The 20,521-nt window shown below is 41.3% G+C and overlaps 2 protein-coding genes across 2 annotated transcripts; one reads left to right on the top strand and one right to left on the bottom strand.

Annotated features, from left to right (window-relative positions):
* Positions 1-183: 183 nt before the first annotated feature.
* Positions 184-11,386, top strand: hspd1 (heat shock 60 protein 1). Its single transcript, XM_054786551.1, has 11 exons — positions 184-327; positions 3,573-3,748; positions 5,538-5,873; positions 5,941-6,036; positions 6,334-6,427; positions 6,519-6,687; positions 7,734-7,833; positions 8,006-8,251; positions 8,322-8,496; positions 8,638-8,816; positions 8,889-11,386. The coding sequence occupies exons 1-11, from the start codon at positions 225-227 to the stop codon at positions 9,048-9,050; spliced, it is 1,836 nt and encodes a 611-aa protein (XP_054642526.1). The 5' UTR covers positions 184-224; the 3' UTR covers positions 9,051-11,386.
* Positions 8,619-19,752, bottom strand: coq10b (coenzyme Q10B). Its single transcript, XM_054786555.1, has 5 exons — positions 19,604-19,752; positions 14,349-14,507; positions 12,882-13,074; positions 12,693-12,794; positions 8,619-12,486 (listed from the first exon to the last, which is right to left on the bottom strand). The coding sequence occupies exons 1-5, from the start codon at positions 19,729-19,731 to the stop codon at positions 12,319-12,321; spliced, it is 750 nt and encodes a 249-aa protein (XP_054642530.1). The 5' UTR covers positions 19,732-19,752; the 3' UTR covers positions 8,619-12,318.
* Between the last annotated feature and the right edge of the window lie 769 nt (positions 19,753-20,521).

Here is a 20,521-nt window from a genome sequence, read left to right as displayed (position 1 = left end):
GAAGCGTGGGCCCCGGAACGAGCATTTATGTATCAACTCCCCTCTTTTTACAAGACAGCAATGTAATACAACAACACGATTATCAATTGTATAATATGAAAAAAGACTGTTGGTGAAAAATTGCTTATTTTCCATATAAATGAGGTATATCATAGTTTTAATGACTGCGATTATATTATTCAGAGTCCCGGGGAAGCCGGCTAAGTACCCGGATGTGATAGGCCATGTGCACTTCCATCTGGACAGTCTTCACCTCCAGTCGTGCTATCACCTCGTCTTACTCGACGTGCCTCATCTTTTCGCCGCTTCAAGCTCTTCACAACACAAGTAAGTGGCTCCATTCTCTTAAGTCTCTTCTACCAACACAATGACCTTTTATACTGCTCTGGATTATCGCGATATGCTATAGAGTTAAAAATGTGGCGCAATATTCGTACCTCCGAGCTAGCTTAACTTGCTTCTTGCTAACCTCACTTATGTGCAAATGCACACTTAATGAAGGATATGTACTCTTAAAAGACTGTTCTTAGCAATGTCCTTACTGTCTCAAAATGAAACCTAATTCAATTGTCTAGCAACATGTGAGCATCATGTGAAGGTTGGGTGGTTTTTAAATAAATTTAAAATTAATTTCCAGTTGGGGATAGTTCTACAAGAAGGTGATAATAGTCGCTCATCAGGGTAGTAAAGATGGGGATTCAGTCCATTGTGAGTGCATGACCTTGTGAGACATGACCCCTACAGAAAACACGTGTGGTGGCTGGTTAGCAATGTGATGTTTAGCCTCACATTTTGACCAGTCTGCTCATCCACTATCATCTTTAAAACGCACAACAGCAGGGCTTAATTAAACAAACGGTTGCTTTTAGCCCTCTGTGGTCCCTAGACCTACAAGACAGTCTACTCCCAAAAACTGCTCTAAAAACATACAAAAAAAACATTTCGTGCTCAGTGATGATAAAAAGTCATTCGTGCATCCTTAGCAGAAGTCTACACTAGCCTAGAGTTGTTGGTAGTTGCTTTTTTGAAAGAGTATCTATAGTTCTGATTACTCGCTAAATATAGTAGACCACCATGAATAAATGAAGATATGGAAAACGATGAGGTCTATGCATGTGCTTAGTGCGTATGTGCAGGCATGGCTATGATGCATGCATATGCGTGTGTACTGTGTGTACTATATTTAGCAAATAATCAAAACTATAGATACTCTTTTTCAAAAAAGCAACTACCTACAACTCCTAGGCTAGTGTAGACTTCTGCTAAGGATGCACGAATGACTTTTTATCATCACTGAGCACGAAATGCCAACTGCACATGTTTCATGGTCATCATGGACCATTACATCAGTAAGCCCTGCCTGCCATCAGAACTCACCAGTCACAAAATCCAACAGGAAACACTTATCCACAATGTGGAAATTGTCCGAACTCATTCTAAACAGTAAATATGACAAATTGGACAAATTTTAATGCATGATTTTTTTATATATATCTAATTACGTTGCATTTAAAAATTGTGTGTATAATGGAAGTCAATGGGGGTTTTCCAGTTGGAAACACAGTGTGAAAATTGTGCAATCTCTTCTAAACGGTAAATATGACAGATTGGACTACTTTTCAACAAAATGAAACCCTGAAACTAGAATATGAATGTTTTTTTTGCCTAATTATGGTGTGTTGAAAAATGGTGCTTATAATGGAAATCAATGGAACTTCTTTTTTTTGTTGTTCTCTAGTTACTCGAAAGGGTGGGAAGTTTGGAATCTGACCCTGCAAAAAAGTAAAGCGTCAAAATCAATTTGACTAATCTTATGTGTAGTTAAGCCTGATCTTTGACAGAGCCCTAGCCCCCTAACATTTATTATATGGAAAATAACTCATTTTGTTTTTATTTTTCTAAGCAAAAACAGTAACCTCATTGAATCAAATGGGCATTTAGAGGGTTAAAATATTGACATGTTTGGTATTTTTTATTAAAACTCAAGTTGGTGAAGAGTTGGTGAGATCTAAGCAAAAAAAAAAAACTTAGGAAAAGTCATGCCATATGGAGTAACACAAAGTTATGACCAAAAAAACAAGCAAAAATGTACCTGAAAGGACAAAAAAGTCCTTAGGGACACCAGAGGGTTTAAATATTTACCCGGGGTGGGGAAAAAACTAAATTTATTCATTATGCCTTTGGGAACATATGATTGTCTTGATTGTTACCACTGTTGTTGACAGCATCACTTTCATGTGACTGACGAAGTTTGTATAAGAAACAAGAAGCAAAGGGAAATGCCTGAAGGGATTAAGGGTTGGAAATCCTAACAGTAATTTAACAGGAACTTTGGTTTACTCTAAAACTGGATTATTCTCCTGACGAGCCAGTGTATGCTACATCGGCTCGCTCCTCCCTCGCAAAACCGTGTACCTTGACGTGCACTTTTTTTTTTTTTTTTTTTTTTTTTTTTTTGTTTAAAGTGTGTACGACTTGTTCAGAGCCTGAAGGCATATGCCGCCTTCTCCAATTTTAGAATAACATTTGCAATAAAAGCAACTCTGGTAATACATCTATTAGTTCCAGGTCCAATAACCTTCCCTCTCTCTTACATTGCCATTGTTCAATCGCAACATAGGAAGCTGACAAGCTGAATAGTCTACAAATATTGTGGCTGCATTGAGTTTACTCAACAGAAAATACCGCTCCTAGCGTTTTGGTGACGAATTGCACAACACGCGATGAATGAAAGGGATCCAGATGGCATAAGAGGGAATGCTGTAGTGATTACTCAGAAGCATAATTCAGGCTGAGCTATGCTAATTGTATCACACTTGGAACCACTTCATTCCATAAGTCCACTACCTTTGGCTACTGCGTGCGCTTTGATCCTTTTTGCCGCATGTCCCCTCCTTTGGATTGGAAGAAGTGGGCAAGGGCAGAGTCATTGAATGACTAATTGGATCGCTCCTTGCAAGTTTTTAATGACAAGACACATTTCATAATAAAAATCAATTAGAATGGATGACCCAACATAATCCCAAAGTCAAAAGCCATTGTGCACACACTCATCTGTGATTTTTATTTTTATTGCATTAATGCGATCACTCCTCTCGTAAGTAATTATTGCACAATAGGACTAATCAGAATGGCTCGAAATAAGTATAAATAGTCCACAAAGTCGGAAATTGCAGTTGTATAAAAGTGAACAGACAGAGCACGAATGCTAACTGTGAGCGCAGGCCTAGAGAGGGAGGGGTAATTGTGCCCAAGTTCAGTACTGTACGAATGGTGAAATGTGAGTACACCCTTTTTTAAAGTGGAATTTCACCCATCCATACAGCCTTCCCTTCATTCCCTGCAGGGTTTCAGACCACCAGTGGACACTTGGAGTTCACTTTGTAACCCACTTGCCCTTTTGATATACTTTATTGATCTCCAAGAGAAATTCACAGTATGTGTGTGTGTGTGTGTGTGTGTGGTGGTGGGGGGGGGGGGGGGGGGGGGACAATTGGCTTTGGAGAATGATTGTTTTTGGACTTTGCTCCAGTCTTGACATTCTTTGCACCTTGTTCCTCCCCCTTCCACAGACATGTTTCGTCTACCCACTGTCATGAAGCAGGTGAGGCCAGTGTGCAGGGGGCTGGCTCCTCACCTAACGCGCTCCTACGCCAAAGACGTCAAGTTTGGAGCTGATGCCCGTGCCCTGATGCTGCAGGGTGTTGACCTGCTGGCCGATACCGTTGCTGTCACCATGGGCCCAAAGGTACCCCCTTAAAGGGATAGTTTGGATTTTTTTTGGTTCGGATTTTGGTCCCGTGAGTCCAGTTCTGGTCTGAGATCTGTGACGAGGAACGTTTCACTTAGTTGCTGGGGCCATTTAAGTAACGAGTTTGGCTTCTCAAAACAATATGCTTTCAAAGAGTAATGCATTCGCATCATAAAAATGCCGCCTCCAAAAAAAAAAAAATCAGACTTCACAAAACGCCTGGCGATATATTTGTCCCTGCGCACTGTCGCCTGTGCATTCATGTGTATGTGATGAAGACGCTCGCATCGTCTTCCGCTGTGGAACACACAAGATTGCTGTGGCGCTCCAGCGCAGAAGACGAGTGGCATTACTGCGAGCGTCTTCAAGTAGAAAAGCAACAAAACATGCAAAAGAAGGGTGGAGGATTTACAGTACACAGGCTTTGTGCTGGGTGGACAAATACAGTATGTGCCTGCACAGCCACACTTAGGAGGAATAACCTATTTTAGCAGATAACTTAGTGGATTTCATTATATCTCCCAATCCGCAGTCCGCCAAAGAAACAAAATGCCATCACCATGGAAGTGAAAATGAACATCATAAAAAGCTCAGGAGACACGGCCATCATAAAGGATAAAGATTATTGAATGTTACTGAATGCTAGATGAGTCACGGATTCTGTGCTATGTTACAAGGACATTTGGGATAACAGGTTATTCTTTCAGATTAGCTTGATTTTAAGAAGGTAGGAAGGCCTGTACGACAACCACAGGGATAAAAGTAAGGAGTTCTCCTTTTTATTATAGTTTCAATTAATTCTTAGGTTGAATCTTTTTATTACTGTATTTTACGTCCTTCCTGTGTTCTGTGTACAGTGTGAGTGACTTAATTAGAGTATAATTTAGGTATTTATTAGCATTGGGCGATCATTTTTATATACCGGTATAGGCCTGTCACGATAACAAATTTTGCTGGACAATAATTGTCCAACAAATTATTGTCAATCAATATTGACAACATTTTTTGAGACCATTTTTTAAATGAATTATGGCATAATAATGCAAGTACAAAAGCAATTAACTTTAATTTCTCAAGAATATTTAACATTGTAGTTGGAATGTCAAGCGCTTTTAAATAAAATTGCAGATGCAATTGTAATAGCTTTATTAATGTAAGCCTTTTTTATGACACCCTTATTTTATTACCATTATTAGCCAGGATGTGTGCCGGTTTTATTTTGAAGCCTGGAAGTGTAATGAAAATATGTTTTGACTATGGCTAAGTGAGATACTGTAGCTAGCGAGTGCCTCTAGAAGCCGTGGCTGTTGTCCCCATTTCACACACAACTTGCACAAAGTCAGCGGCCAACCTAAAACGCTGCTTTACATGAAAAACACAACTCACAGCCTGAGTGACACGCACACACACTCACACACACTCACACACACTGGTTGCCGCCGGCTTGACCATATTTAGTTCAGGAGACGGCCAGTTAGTGTTTGTGAGGACATGCTGCTGTGAATAAGCGGTCCGCTGGGGAAACACACTCTTCCCGTACGAGCTCACCGCACCATGAGAGCAATCCGGGCACAATGAGGGAGAATTACTGCTGTTGCTACGGGGCCAATTATTCAACTACTAACGTGAAATTCACGACTGAGATGAATATCCAACGTCCAATAAATGAGGTACAAATACAATACAGTACAATACAACATGAAACTAACGTCACCAATGTGCAGAGTGAATCCTCTTGTCATCCAGTTTGCTATTTGGACCTCACTCATGCATCAATGTCTCTCAGGGCCGCACGGTCATCATCGAGCAGAGCTGGGGAAGCCCTAAGGTCACAAAGGACGGCGTGACGGTGGCCAAGAGCATTGACCTGAAGGACAAGTACAAGAACATTGGTGCCAAGCTGGTGCAGGATGTGGCTAACAACACCAATGAGGAGGCGGGTGATGGCACCACCACTGCCACCGTGCTGGCCCGGGCCATCGCCAAGGAGGGCTTCGACACCATCAGCAAGGGCGCCAACCCCGTGGAGATCCGCCGTGGCGTCATGATGGCTGTTGAGAATGTCATAAATGAGCTGAAGCGGCTCTCCAAGCCCGTTACGACGCCCGAGGAGATTGCTCAGGTCAGCATTTGCAAATGAAAACTATGGGAAACAACTATTTTATATAAAACAATAATTGCGTTTTTAGGTCGCCACCATCTCTGCTAATGGCGACACAGAGATCGGAAACATCATATCAAACGCCATGAAGAAAGTCGGCCGCAAAGGAGTCATCACTGTCAAGGTTAGTGACATCAGTAGGCTGGATATTTGGCTACATGCTCCTCATTGATTTTCCTAAATGTGCAACATTTTAAAGCGCATGCAGACGTAGATGAAGCTTCTCACGAGACTTCAAATGCAGCTACTTGTGGAATTCATTTTAAAAAAAAAAAAAAAAAAAAAAACTACATCAGGATGTTACAACTATTACACCCCGGCAGCCATTTGCTTTTGGATACCAAACACACAGCAATATAGGAGATTCTGCGGTTAATTGGGTAGAGGAAGATTAATCTGATGGTTCTTATTACTGTTCCAGGATGGTAAGACTCTTCATGATGAGCTGGAGGTCATTGAGGGTATGAAGTTCGACCGTGGTTACATCTCCCCATACTTCATCAACACTGCCAAGGGTAAGAAATGCTCACTCCACGTAACCAGAAAACAACCTCCTGTGGCTTCTTGTCGATAGCGTGGCATTTAAATGTACTATTGCTCCTCCAGGTCAGAAATGTGAGTTCCAGGATGCTTACCTGCTGCTGAGCGAGAAGAAGATCTCCAGTGTGCAGAGCATTGTTCCCGCCCTGGAGATCGCCAACCAGCACCGCAAGCCTCTGGTCATTGTGGCCGAGGACGTGGATGGAGAGGCCCTCAGCACCTTGGTTCTCAACAGGTTTGGTTACCACACCTGCACAACCACTTTTTTTTTTTTTTAATATACATTAAGGCAGGGAGACTTTTTCAAGTCTTTTCTCTTTACGTGTGCCACACAAAAAGGGCCCCAAAATGTGCTTTGGACACCCTCGGTCTAAATGAAGAAACAAGTTCTACTAAAAACTGTTGCGCATTAGTTTAACTGTGAAGCATTGATGCATTGACTGCTTATTAAAGTATGAGTTGTTGAATGATTTGCATTTGTTCCTCCAAAGTACTGCCAGTGTCACTGCAACAACTACTACTACTACTACTACTACAGCAACAACTATGGTGCAAAACATTAGCTCAAAGTTAAACCCAGCTGATCAGGTTAACAATGTTGTGGTACCTACCAGCCTGTGCCCAGACTCAGCACACTGTTTCGCGGCTTGAGCCATCGCCCGATGGAAGGGGAGTAAGGTTGTCCACTAGCTTTGCTAACATTTCTAATGGGTTGTCAGCCTCTGCACACATTGCTACAAAATCCTCAACATGCTCGTGCTTGTGGTTAAGACGTAGTCACTGATGCAATTCCAATCGCTTCATTAAACGGTGAAATACGGTGTAAACACATATAGCCTAAGTCACACACGCAGCTGCAATAGCATGCTCTGCTAAACTAAGCTAACCCAGCAAGATGAGTTTCCAAGGGTTTTTTTTTTTTTTGCTGACTTAGCTGGTGTTTCAGGTGGCCGCTTCAACATGTTCAGTTTGGGAGGTTGTGGGTTATTGTTTGAAGGAATGCCTTCATCAATGAGCGATCTGCTGGGGAAATATCTCCTCACACAAAGGTTCCTTCTCATGATGACAGCATTTTATTCACGCTGCCCTTCTTCAAGACAGTAGCTCCATCTAGTGTTTAAACTAAGAATTACAAAACACTTAAGAACATATGTGCTAGCCATTATCCATCATATTTTTAAGATTTGATAGTGGCATGTTATAAATGGATGGCATCCGCATTTGACCCGCAGGCCTTATTTTGGACACCCCTGCATTAAGTTGTGTGTTTTAACTGTGCAGGCTTAAAGTGGGGCTGCAGGTGGTAGCTGTCAAAGCTCCAGGCTTTGGTGACAACAGGAAGAACCAGCTGAAGGATATGGCCATCGCCACCGGGGGCACTGTAGGTCCATTCTCTCTCTGTCTCTCTCTCTCTCTCTCTCTCTCTCTCTCTCTCTCTCTGTCTCTCTGTGTCTCTGTGTCTCTGTCTCTGTCTCTGTCTCTGTCTCTGTCTGTCTGTCTGACATTGAACATGAAAGGAGAATTGTAGCTATATCTGTGTGTTTGCTCCTCAGGTGTTTGGAGATGAGGCCCTTGGTCTGGCCCTGGAAGACATCCAGGCTCACGACTTCGGCAAAGTGGGCGAGGTGCAGATCACCAAAGATGACACACTGCTGCTGAAGGGAGGCGGCAAGCCGGCTGACCTCGAGAGGCGGGCGGCCGAGATTGTGGAGCAGTTGGAGAGCACCACCAGCGACTACGAAAAGGAGAAGCTCAACGAGCGTCTTGCCAAGCTTTCTGATGGAGTGGCCGTGCTCAAGGTGTGTGTGTGTCCGATGGAAAAGACTCCGTTGTCACAAACACTGCACTAAATTTTGATTGTTCTCTCAGGTGGGAGGGACAAGCGACGTGGAGGTGAACGAGAAGAAGGACCGCGTGACAGACGCCCTGAACGCCACACGGGCCGCGGTGGAGGAAGGCATCGTGCCAGGCGGCGGCTGTGCCCTGCTGCGCTGTATCCCTTCCCTGGACAGCCTCAAAACCGCCAACACTGACCAGAAAATTGGTTAGTACATCGAGGGTTCCTGCTGGTTGTCACCATGTAGTGAAATCATAACTTCTACAGGGAACAATCCCTACTTTTATCATGTTTTATTTATTTATTTTTTAAATTTTATTTTATTGTTTTTAACCACTCTACTCTCAGGTGTGGACATTATCAGGCGGGCACTCCGCATCCCTGCAATGACCATTGCCAAGAACGCCGGCGTGGAGGGCTCGCTGGTGGTGGAGAAGATCTTGCAGGGCCTTCCTGAGGTGGGCTACGATGCCATGCAGGGCGAGTACGTCAACATGGTGGAGAAGGGCATCATCGACCCTACCAAGGTAAAACTTCTCCTACTTTCCAAAGCCCTTATTGGTCCACCTGTGATGTGATTGACGAGGTTCTCCCCACAGGTGGTAAGGACTGCACTGCTGGACGCTGCGGGTGTGGCCTCCCTGCTCTCCACCGCTGAGGCTGTGGTCACAGAGATCCCCAAGGAGGAGAAGGAGATGCCTGGAGGCGGCATGGGTGGTATGGGTGGTATGGGCGGCATGGGTGGTGGCATGGGTTTCTAAAAGCCCGCATTCCTCCCTCCACAACTGTACAGACTGAAAGGACAGAGTGGTGCCTCCAAGACTCCTGCACCAATTTCCACCAAACTCTGACCCCTTAAAACTCACTGACCAACCACCAGGATGTCGGCAATTCTTCCCCAGAGGAGCCAGCATCAGCTTGCCATGCATCTGAGGAGAACTTCTCAGCACAAACATGTCCAAGTTAGCCACAACATTTTTTCCCTTGCAGGAACGTCAGGTGAACGTTTACAGGCACTGAGCCCTCTGTGGGTCGTTCCAACAATTAAGACCACATGACTTGCAATCCTACAACTGCACATCGGGGACTTAATATGGACGTAGTTATGTAAGACAACCATCAGCCATTTTTCTGAAATCACCTGATGACTTCCTGTAGTGGAAAAACATCTTGTGAAGCTCATCTTTAAAAGACATAACACTGAGGAAAAAATCATGAAGAGCGTGAAGTGAAGCTCTGAATGTGTTGCTGTCATTTGTCGTTACTTAATTTTGTTTTTTTTATATATGTATCTATCATGTTTTTTTCCCCTGCTGATGTGGGTGAAGGCTTATTTGATTTAATTAAAATAATTTTTCAACTTATTTTTGTTGTCTGTGGATTGAATGCAGAGTGCCTGCAGTGTAGATCACCCGAGGCCTTTGTTAAAAACATACACTCCTGATCAAAATCTTAAGATCAGTTGAAAAATTGCTAGAATTTGCATTTTGTACATTTGGATCTTCAAGGTTTTAGGTAGAGCTACAACATGCAAAAACAAGGAGTGAGACAAAAAAAATGTGGAGATTGTAATTAACCTATTTCAGTTTTTTTTTTTTTTTTTTTTTAATCAGCTGATCAAAAGTTTAAGACCAAAAAAATAACAAAAAACTCTCCAAACCAGAACCAAAAATGTTCTCAGTAGGACTCAGTAATGAGTAGCTCCACCGTTCATGTTAATCACTTAAAAAATTGCTTTGGACATGCTTGATGCGAGTGTTTCCAGGAGGCTAGTGGGAACATTGCTCCAAGTGGGGAAGATGGCTTCACGAAGGGCATCAACTGTCTGGAACTGATGGACATTTTTATAAACTTCCCTTGCCATCCATCCCCAAATGTTCTCTATGGGATTTAAATGAGGGGAACATGCAGGATGGTCCAAAAGAGTGATGCTATTCTCCCTGAAGAAGTCCTTGGTCAAGCGAGCATTGTGAACTGCAGCGTTGTCCTGTTGAAAAACCCAGCTGGTACCGCACAGACGAGGGCCCTCAGTCATGAGGGAGCCCGCTGCAACATCTGCCGCCGTTTCATGACCCCGCACCACCTGAAGCTCTAGTGTTCCACTGAATGAAAAAGCACCCCAGATCATGATGGACCCCCCATCCACTGTGCTGGGTAGAAAACATCCCAGGTGGGATCTCCTTGTCATGCCAGTAATGTTGGAAGCCATCTGGACCTTCAAAGTTATGTTTTTTCTCATCAGAGAATGAAACTTGTTTCCACCTTTCAATGTCCCATGTTTGATGCTCCCTGGCAAAGTCTAAACGGGCAGTTTTGTGGCGTTGAAGGAGACGAGGTCTTTGAATTCCTTTGTTTTTGTTCCCGCAGATGCCATGCAATGGTTATTGCGCTGCAGTCGGCACCAGTAAGGGCCTTAATTTGGGTGGAAGACCGCCCTGTGTCTTGATGGACAGCCAATTGGATCCTCCGGCTCAGCGCAGGTGTGATTTATTTTTTTGGTCTACCACTTGACTTTTTTGTTCCATAATGCTCAGGATCTTTCAAAAAATGTAGAATGACTGCTTTACTGCACCCAACATCTGCAGCAATGACATGCTGCGATAGGCCTTGCTTATGCAGCTTGACAATCCGACTATGTTCAAAAAGAGAAAGCGTCTTAGCTTTAGCCATCAGGAGGGCATGACAGTGTGAATGCCTGACAGAAAATGAACATTTTGAGCAGATTTGGTCTTTCATAGCCTGTGGTCTTAAACTTTTGATCAGCTGATAAACAACCTATTTCAGTTTTTGTTTTGTTTTAATTAAAAGCTCCAAATTTTTTTTTGTCTCACTCCCCCTTCTTGTTTTTGCATATTGTAGCTCTACTTAAAACCTCATTAAGATCCAAATGTGCAAAATGCAAATTCTACCAATTTTTCAACTGGTCTTAAGATTTTGATCAGGAGTGTATGTATGATGTCCTCCACATGTAACCTGCATTTAACGAGTAGCTTTTTCTTTGCCAATACATTATTCCCTCAAAACTAACATAGCAGCGATTGTTCAATTTTTGTTTTGTACAATGTAGACATTGCTTAGTGGTGATTTTTCAGTTATTTAATAAATTCTAATTATTTTAATGTGTTGCCCTCTTGGGTTCTTATGTCTTCTTAAGGGGTCTCATTGGTAATTTGTCCAGACATTTTAAAGGTGTCTCCTTCAAGGACAGTGTGACTAGTTTATTCTTACTGCTCACATGATGAACCTATTTCTGTCCTGTCTTGGTGGGGTGGGGGCTGCAACTGATAGAAATACACAAATGTTTTTAGAAAAAAAAATACTTTATACATCATGCTGTCAGTACATCTTTTTTTTTTTCTTAATCAGTCAACACACAATCCCTTTCTCAAAAACACATTTTTTTAAGCAGCTCATTGTGGTATTTACACAATAAATATGTGATTGAGGTTTTCTTTAAAGTAACGATAAATATGCTAGTGGGGCAGATGCGGTTAGAATTGTGCTGGCCTCGCTTAAACCACATCCTGACTGACGGGGTACCAGTAGCGAGTACTAGTTTAAAAGCAAAGATTCCTTATATTGCACACTTGAACAAAGCAAAAAAAAAAAAAGGCTATTTAATGTACAAAGATGCAACTCGTGTGCAGCATTTAACTAACAATGTGGTAAAGTAGAAATAAGAATAAAATAAAGGCAGGTGTTCCCCAAAAACATGACTCAAGAAGCTTGTTGCTATCATTAGTACCACTGAAAGAAGCATTACGACAAACTATTGTGACATAATGGGTGGTCTTCTCTGCTTCTAACAAAAGCTTTGTTGGCCTGCGCCTGGCCTCTGAACTCCATCGAGAGGGGCTTGTAACATGATTCTGCCACCTTTGTCAAGCAGGCAGAGTGAAAAACAAATCTGCATTCACAGTGAGCCACTTCATTGATAAAAATAATCCTGTACGAAAAAGGCACGTTGCTGATCTCAGGTGGAAGACATGTTTTTGACTCTTTTTTTTTTTTTTTTATGTATACACGACGCTACGTGTGGTGAACCTCATGGAACATGAGCTCGCGGGGGATGGGCGTCTCAGAACCGTGGATCTTGGAGGCCCGGCGCTCGAATGCTGACACCATCTGCTTGACCACCTCATCGAAGAAGACGTGAGCGAGCTGCGAGTGGATGAGTGAGCGGAACTCGAAGGATATCTGGAAAAAGAACATTCACATGGAATGTTTCATTAAAAACACTCGATAAACGATTGATTACTTTTACAGGAAAAAAATATATCTATACGTATACTGTAATACTCATTATCATATAACAAGTAAATTTTTTTTACTTTAGTAATGATTTGGAGTGCATTTTTCAGCTAGCTTAGCATATTTTGACGCACACTGGATTGTGTACTTACAGCAAAGTCCACAGTGCAGGTCCGAGGGTATCCTGGCAGGCCTGGGCTGAAACGCCAAACGGTCTCCAGGTGGTTGAACAGCTTGCCGTCTGAGCAGGACGCCTGAGGGACCACAAAGACAACTCCATTGCAACTGTCTAAAACAAACCTCAACAGACATTAAGGTAACAAGTGTGAGAACTAGAGCACCTTGACCAGGTGGGGGCGCACTGTGGTGACAAGCGAGGTATAGTTCTCCACCACTGGTGGAAAGCCCACAGTCAGCTTGGCCTTGCAGAACCCGGTTCGCTTGAAAATAACATCGGATTTCTTGCACCAGGGAACAAAGAGGCGGTAGTTCTCCACACCTGCCACCACTTCATAGATCTCCTGCATTGAATACCTGCATGCACAATAACAACAGATAGAAGAAATATAAATATACTGTATACAATATAAACTGTCTCTGTTATGTAAGAGTGGCCACTGCAATTGGGGGCCGTTGGGTCTAGTTATGCAAGCAGATTTACAGATGGCGATCTCTGCGGAACACAGCAGGTCACTCAATGCGTCACTCACACACACCTCAAACAGCATGCATGGACTGACTTGTAAAGGCTGCGACACGCCTTCACCCCATTCAAAGATATTTTTATCCCTCTTATGTAACAACACCAAGTGTTGCACAGTGCATGTTGATTTCCATAAATGACTTCACAAACCTGTTTGGAAAATAAACAATACACTTTACCAAAGTATTGCTATCGGTATTGGTAATACCAAGCTCTAATCTACTTGGTATTGTATCAGAAAGAACATTAGTAATTGATTCACCTAGTGGGTAAGTTGGTCATTAAAAATGTCATAAATCAGTCACTGTGGGGACAGTGGAAGCCGTTTATGTTGATGCCCCTCTGACCGGATGACTGACTTCGACACATAAATAAGCGAAACTGAAACTGAAACGAGCCATTGATTGCACATTTACATGTAACTTTCAGCAGACACATATGGAGAATGGACGATAATAGTTTTCCTCCATTTGTGCATATTTTTATTAGGAGTCTTCTGTTTTCCTATGATACTTTATACTCTTATTTAACAGAGCTGTTGCTGTAATTTTTGTAACTTCTCGACCACAATGACAAAGTTTTTGTACATGCAGAAATCTTTCTTCCTTACTGTGCAACTATACAGTAGTTATATTGCTGTTGTTGTTTCACGCGGCTAAGCGATAATGATGAAGTTGACAATTCTACAACACCTGTCGACATTAAATTGACCCACTTTTCATGGAAATTACTCTGAAATTTATGTCAACAAAAGTTGTTGACGATGTACGTCAACGTCCACTTAAGCAGGTACTTTCAAGTAATAAGAACACGTTGACCGGGGACATGATGAGCTGGTCGACGCATTGTCGACCTAAGTGGGACAAATTTAAGCGGGTTCCACTGTAGCAGATTTTAGACCCATATTGACATCTTCAACCGTTAAGACACAACAACAACAACAAAAACAATTAAAATGTGACTTGTATGTGTCCTGGTGGTATATAAATACATTTGAAAAAAACAACATAATTAAAATTGGAACACCCGTTATATTATCACATATTAACAGTTGGATAAAAAGCAAAATCCACCTCTAAAGTGAACCCAAACATGAATCACATACCCGATGATGCGTCTCTCTGAGTACTCCCTCCTTTTGGACAAGGAATCAGCAAGATTGAAGAATGTGCGAATGGGCAGGACCACACCGCGGCCCAGGGGCATTGCGGCACCCAGCAGAGGGGGCATGCGGCTCATCAGGATCCCGCATGACGACAGATATCTGGAGGACACAAAACATTTGTGTGGTGGACGTTTCAAGTTTCACCTTGGCCCAGTTCTACTGCGACGTAACGCGTGTAAACCAAGACAGCGACGATGCCTTAGAATTCCAACATGCCTTTCCTGATTTAGGGATGGGCATTCAAGGAAAAATGTGGGGCAGTGGAGAATATTCATGATCAGTTTGTCACTTTTAATTGGACATGGCACAAAGCATGTTTTTTCCACATGGAGAACTTTATATTCCAACAATTATCCATTACTTAAACACAGATAAAAAAACCTGAGGCTCAGAGATAAACCTCTTCAAAGTAAAATACTCAAGCCAAGTTAAACAAAATAATAAAAGGTACACCAAGGACACGTACGACCAAATACAAATAGACGGAGTAGACATTGAAAAGGTGAGCAAAAATAAATTTCTGGGGTTCATAATAGATGAAAAAATGAGGTGAAATCTCATCAAAAATCTCATCAAAAATATACAACATAAGGTGGCGAGAAATACTTCAATATTGAATAAAGCAAAATTTGCTCTTGATCAAAAATCACTCCACACTCTTTACTGTTCTCTGGTATTACCATATCTAACTTATTGTGTGGAGATATGGGGTAATAACTATAAAAGCAATCTTAAATGGACTGCAAAACAGATCTGTGAGGATAATCCATAATGCCATGTATAGAGAACATAAAAATCCCTTATTTTTAAAATCAGAAATATTCAAATTCGCTGACTTAATAAATTTCCAAACCGCTAAAATAATGCATAAAGCTAACAATAAACTATTATGCAAAAATGTCATACAATACTTTTCTGCAAGAGAGGAGAAATATGATCTTAGGTAAAAAGTAAACTTGAAACATTTACCGTATATGCGAGAACAACGCTAAAAACCCACAGCAATTCAGTACGTGGAATTCAATTATGGAACGGATTGAGTAAGGTACTCAAACAATGCAAGAAGATGAGCAAATTCAAGAAACAATACACGCAGTTGATGTTTGCAAAATACAAGGAAGATGAGTCTTGAACTTGTTTTGTTATGCCTGTCTCTATTATTATTTATTTATTATTATACTGATTATATTTACTGTAAAAAAATCTTAATTACATAATCATATTGTTACATTACCTTATTCTTCAATGTACAGTATTAAAAAAAAAAAATCACATATGGATGGAGGGTAGGATTAAATAAGCTTTGCTTCTTCATACTCGTTTTGCACATGTGGAACTGTGAATTGAATTATGTGATGTATGCCTTTGTAACTTGTATGCATGTTGAAAGAAAATTAAACCATTACCATTCTGATTACTGTTGAAATACAGTATGAGTGTCAACATGTGAAAGCAGTCGAGTAGCAAAGTTGCAGGAATGCTGACATATTGGCGCTCCAACTTGAGCCTTTTTCACGAAGAGATCCCACAAAATGTGGCACATCAGAGCCGTAACAGGAGATCCAGCATTTACCCAACTGTGCCTTTCACACACAACCCAGCCAAGTGAGATATGCTGTATAAGTGAGATTTAATATATTTATAGTATACGCGTATACTACATACCTATACTATATAGTATATTATACAGTGTAGTTGAATAGTAACAATTGCTGTCAACACAACAGAGTGCAGGGGGAGTGACTTCACATGACAGTTTCTGACATTACTGAATACCCTTACATACAGCTGACAGCCTGTATCTGTTGTATCTCATACTATCCAAAGCAAAGAATCTGCTAGGAAAAAATGGCTTTACAGGCAGTATGAACTGAGCTTTAGACTGGGAACCTAACTAACCTAACTGCATTCACTGTCCTATAGTGTTGTAGGTCTATACGACACTTCAACATTAACAATACACCCCGCATCTTCCTTGTTTGTGTTGAATTTAAATTCCTACCGCAGTCCCTTTAGGCAGCAAAACTGGTTGAGGCCAGAACAATATGTAGTGCAGGTAGAGACAACTCATTTAATCAGACGTCGAGACAGGTTACATGGAAGCCCTCATTCAAAAAAGCATGTGTCTGCGGACGACAAAATAGGTCAAGGTCAAGGCTGCTGACGTTACTGGAGTGTTGAAGACGTAAATTAAAATACCTAACCTTTCACTGTGTGCCCGCCTACATACTTTGTTTGGCTGGGCGGGAGGGGGCAGGTTAATTATTAGGGAGGACCACATAATGATACAGTCGTCTTCCAAAGACTACCTACTTCATCATTACCATCAACATCAACATGTCTTGAATAGGTCAAGGTTTATTAGGTTGGGATTCTTCATGATGATTGAAGACGACGACAATACAAAAACTGGTTGACGTGTCATCAAGAGTAACCCCAATGTCATCAAATATGCAAAAGATGTGCCGTGCTGGTCGGAAAGGCAGAACTGTTCTTCCTATTCCCACTGTCACACACACAGGAAGCCCTATCCTGACCGCCTGAAATGCGATATGCTTGACGTGTGACTGACTCCCGGTGGTCAATGCCAGTGCAAACTCTAAATAGAATGACAGAACCCATCCAACACAAGTCAAATTAACTCATAATAGTGCAAACACTGCCAATGTAAAACAGCTTAATGCTTGATAATTATGTTTTTAGTATTATGATTGTGTTCTATTATTCAATGAGGATAAAGGTAGGGTAGGGTGAGGACTGCGCTGTATATTACATCCTGGCCTTGGTAGCTCAAACCTGTCAGCAAGTTGTCCTACTCCAGCCTGAATAATTGGCATACTGTACTGTACTGTACTGTACCTCAGTGTAGCTCTTTGTAAACTACAATAACACAAAAGCGGCAAAAACAAATGAAATCTTTGGTGGTTGTATCAGTGCCCTAACTGAGGCGCCTGCTTGTGAAGGTACCGTGATTTCCGAACTATAAGATGCTACTTTTTCTACATGCTTTGAACCCGTCTTAAACAATGATGCGGCTAATATACGGTTGAAAGAACTACAGATGCTGTGCCGAAACATAAAGTAGTGCATTTTCACAATAGAAGCTAATATCACATGTTTTGAAGTCTTATACAGCGATCTGGTTTTGATCTGACAAATCTTAAGTAAGTTTGATCAAGTGTAAAATTACTACATGTTCTGCTTGGACTGCAGCAGCTGTTGAAGAGTGATACTGGGTACATAGAGGCATTAGGATTGCAAGGTTTATAGTGTGTCTTTCTGTGTAAACATCCCATGTTACAACGTGGACACCTGCATCTTATAGACAAGTGCGGCCTATATAAGTATAATTTTCTCTTTAAATTTAGTGGGTGCGGCTTATATTCAAGGTTAGGTGCTCAATAGTCCGGTACTTCTCCAATGTCGGGACCGGAGTGTGAAGTTTAACCATGTTGTGTTGAAAGCAATAGTCAGTTTTGTCTAAAAGGCATGAGCGGATAAATGACAGATGTTCCATTATGGCTCTGAGGCAGGAATTTTACTTTTAAAGATCAATAAGTAGGGCACAATAACAGTCATGCAACGTGTCACACAAGTGTAAAACAAAGTTAACCACTAATTTAATACAGTAAATAAAAGAGGCTACCTTTGATGTCAATGGATGCTTAGCAGCTAGTCAGACGGTGACTGGCTAACTGGTACTTGTAGTTAGCAGCTGAAGTTGCCAGCCAACTCCAGCATCTGGACTTTATCTCTCGCAAAAAGGCACAAAGAACGTAGAAAAAGCAATATGCACACATACAGTATTTCATCCTATTGAGTAAATTGACATCTTGCAAGATTTGGCATAATCTCACACTTTAGGGGCGCACCGGTTTACGAATTGTACACCTTATTTCTACAATTCAGCACTAGCTCCACAAATTCTACATAAATGCTTCTGTTTCTGCATGTTTGCTCCATTTGAAACATAATTTTTGGATTAAAGTGCCTCTGATGATATGGATTTTAATTACTTTTAAGACATTCCAGTAGGATTAGCAGCAGTGTGATCAGATAACAGAGCAGCAGTGTTGATCAAAAAATATATGTATACAAATGTTTGCTCATTGAAGATAAAAACCACCTTCATATTGAGATTACAACGTTAGCAGTTATCACCTTTACAGAGCTGCTGATTTAATCTGATATTCATTGAAGAGTAGCTACAGTACAGTGCATTAGTTTTATGTCAGTCTGATTTATGTCGACAACCCGAACAACTCATCAAGTCCTGGTCCACTGTGTTCTTCTCATTATTAAAATGTGCCCACTGAAGTAGACATACACGGTCGACCGCTTTTGTCGACATAAAATTATCTAAAAATCGGTCTGTATATGTCGGCGTTTCGTCGTATAGTTGACTTTATCATTATCAGTAAGCTACAACATAACCACGGTTCACAATGAATTAAATGTGAACACAGTGGGTTCAAAACTCATTTATTATCGCCCATTCTCATGTCTCTGACTAGTTTTGGTTATATCGACAACGTCTTATGTCTACGTCCATCCCATCATTTTCTATGCCGCTTGTCCTCACTAGGGGTATGTTGGAGCCTATCCATGTTGACTTTTGGGCTAGAGGCAGGGTACACCCTGGCCTGGTGCTTATGTCGAAGTGAGCTGTATAATATTTTAAAAGTGTTATATCAGGGCAATTTAGCATTAATGTAGTAGTGTGATGAACGGGTTGATACATCACAGCATATCATAGCTACCACGACATTATAAATATACAGGCTGTGTAGAGCATAATGTGCTATGTTCTGTTTGATACCTAATGACCGATTTTCTGTCCACATCTCGCCTTCTCCAGTACTTTGATATTAACATAACTGAGTTGGGATCAATTACAACAAAAAAAACCAGAAAGCCATTGTTGCTGATGGCGTTCTCTGACATGATACACTGTTTGCGTTGCCACTCTAAAAATGCGTAGCTACTAGGTTAGTATATTGAGCGAAGGCTAATGATTTAAATTAGGTTTTACACTCTTGCAGGGATCAAATTCACGTTCAATCCTAGAAAATACTGAATATTGTTGGTGATTTAAATAATTGCAGCAACTAGTTTAAACCGGATATTCTTGGCCACTCCGACGAAAACCTGGGACACTAGCTCTAGTTTTGCCATTATTGACACATATATAATACCTGACGTTATTCCTGGAGTGAACGTTCCAGCTGGATGTGGACGGCAAGCGCTTCACACACTCTGCGACATTTCTCAAGCTTCGAGCACCTCTCGCCATCTTCTCTGTCACAAGTTTCTTCTTCTCCATACACCAATATGATAGCCACACTAGTTGACTCCGCCCCTACCCTGGCATACCGGCACTTTATTGGTCAACTGGGTCACATTTGAGGGCTTCTAATTGGTCGTTTGTACATAATCAAGAAAAATCATACAAGCAGTACACAGTCACGAGATCTGAACATGAGCTACACAAGTAATGGACTTTAACCTTTTTGGCCCAATCACTGATTTTTATCGATCCATACATAGATACATATTTCACCAACATACGGCATTTATCACACTTGCTGTTAAAAGACAGAATATATCTTATTATACGTTTTACTTTTATTAAATAGGAAGTGCTGAAACGTCAAAAAATTTACATTCAGAACTATGTTGCGGGATGTTTGTATGAAAGAGGCTAAGTAATCTTAAAAAATACAAAATAACGGTCATAACAACAGTCATGCACCTTATTTTTTAACCGTCACGCCAGGCGTTTATTAAGGAAGCGTAGAACTGCCATGGTAAATGAAAATATTTTGAAGTGTTTCTAGTTAATACGAGAAAGTTAACCACCTTTAATTTGCGTTCATTTTAAGAAGCATGCGAGAGCGAGCGCAATAGCTCAAACCAAATGGCCTAGATGCCATAAGGTTCAGGTTACCTACACACGCAAACAATATTACAACACTTTTGACTCGAATGTTTACAAACTATGTACAATTGTCCCAAATATGTTGCCTGTAATTCGGCATTTATATTTTTAAACGTGTTTGAGTACATTGATTGTAATGTCGTCTTTCTTGATTAAACTAACTACGTTAAAACAA

The sequence above is a fragment of the Dunckerocampus dactyliophorus genome, chromosome 9 (genome assembly GCF_027744805.1).
Source record: "Dunckerocampus dactyliophorus isolate RoL2022-P2 chromosome 9, RoL_Ddac_1.1, whole genome shotgun sequence".
Classification (NCBI taxonomy): Eukaryota; Metazoa; Chordata; class Actinopteri; order Syngnathiformes; family Syngnathidae; genus Dunckerocampus; species Dunckerocampus dactyliophorus.
This window is presented reverse-complemented; position numbering and strand designations above follow the sequence as displayed.

What these genes read in the sequence shown, in the direction of transcription:
- hspd1 (XM_054786551.1), top strand. Translation starts at nt 225, where the DNA reads ATGTGCACTTCCATCTGGACAGTCTTCACCTCCAGTCGTGCTATCACC. An exon ending in AAGGAGTCATCACTGTCAAG is followed by an intron (nt 6,037 to 6,333) that starts GTTAGTGACATC and finishes TTACTGTTCCAG; the next exon opens with GATGGTAAGACTCTTCATGA. An exon ending in CTTCATCAACACTGCCAAGG is followed by an intron (nt 6,428 to 6,518) that starts GTAAGAAATGCT and finishes TTGCTCCTCCAG; the next exon opens with GTCAGAAATGTGAGTTCCAG.
- coq10b (XM_054786555.1), bottom strand. Translation starts at nt 19,731, where the DNA reads ATGGAGAAGAAGAAACTTGTGACAGAGAAGATGGCGAGAGGTGCTCGA. An exon ending in TCAGAGAGACGCATCATCGG is followed by an intron (nt 13,075 to 14,348) that starts GTATGTGATTCA and finishes TTGTGCATGCAG; the next exon opens with GTATTCAATGCAGGAGATCT. An exon ending in CCTGCACTGTGGACTTTGCT is followed by an intron (nt 12,487 to 12,692) that starts GTAAGTACACAA and finishes TTCTTTTTCCAG; the next exon opens with ATATCCTTCGAGTTCCGCTC.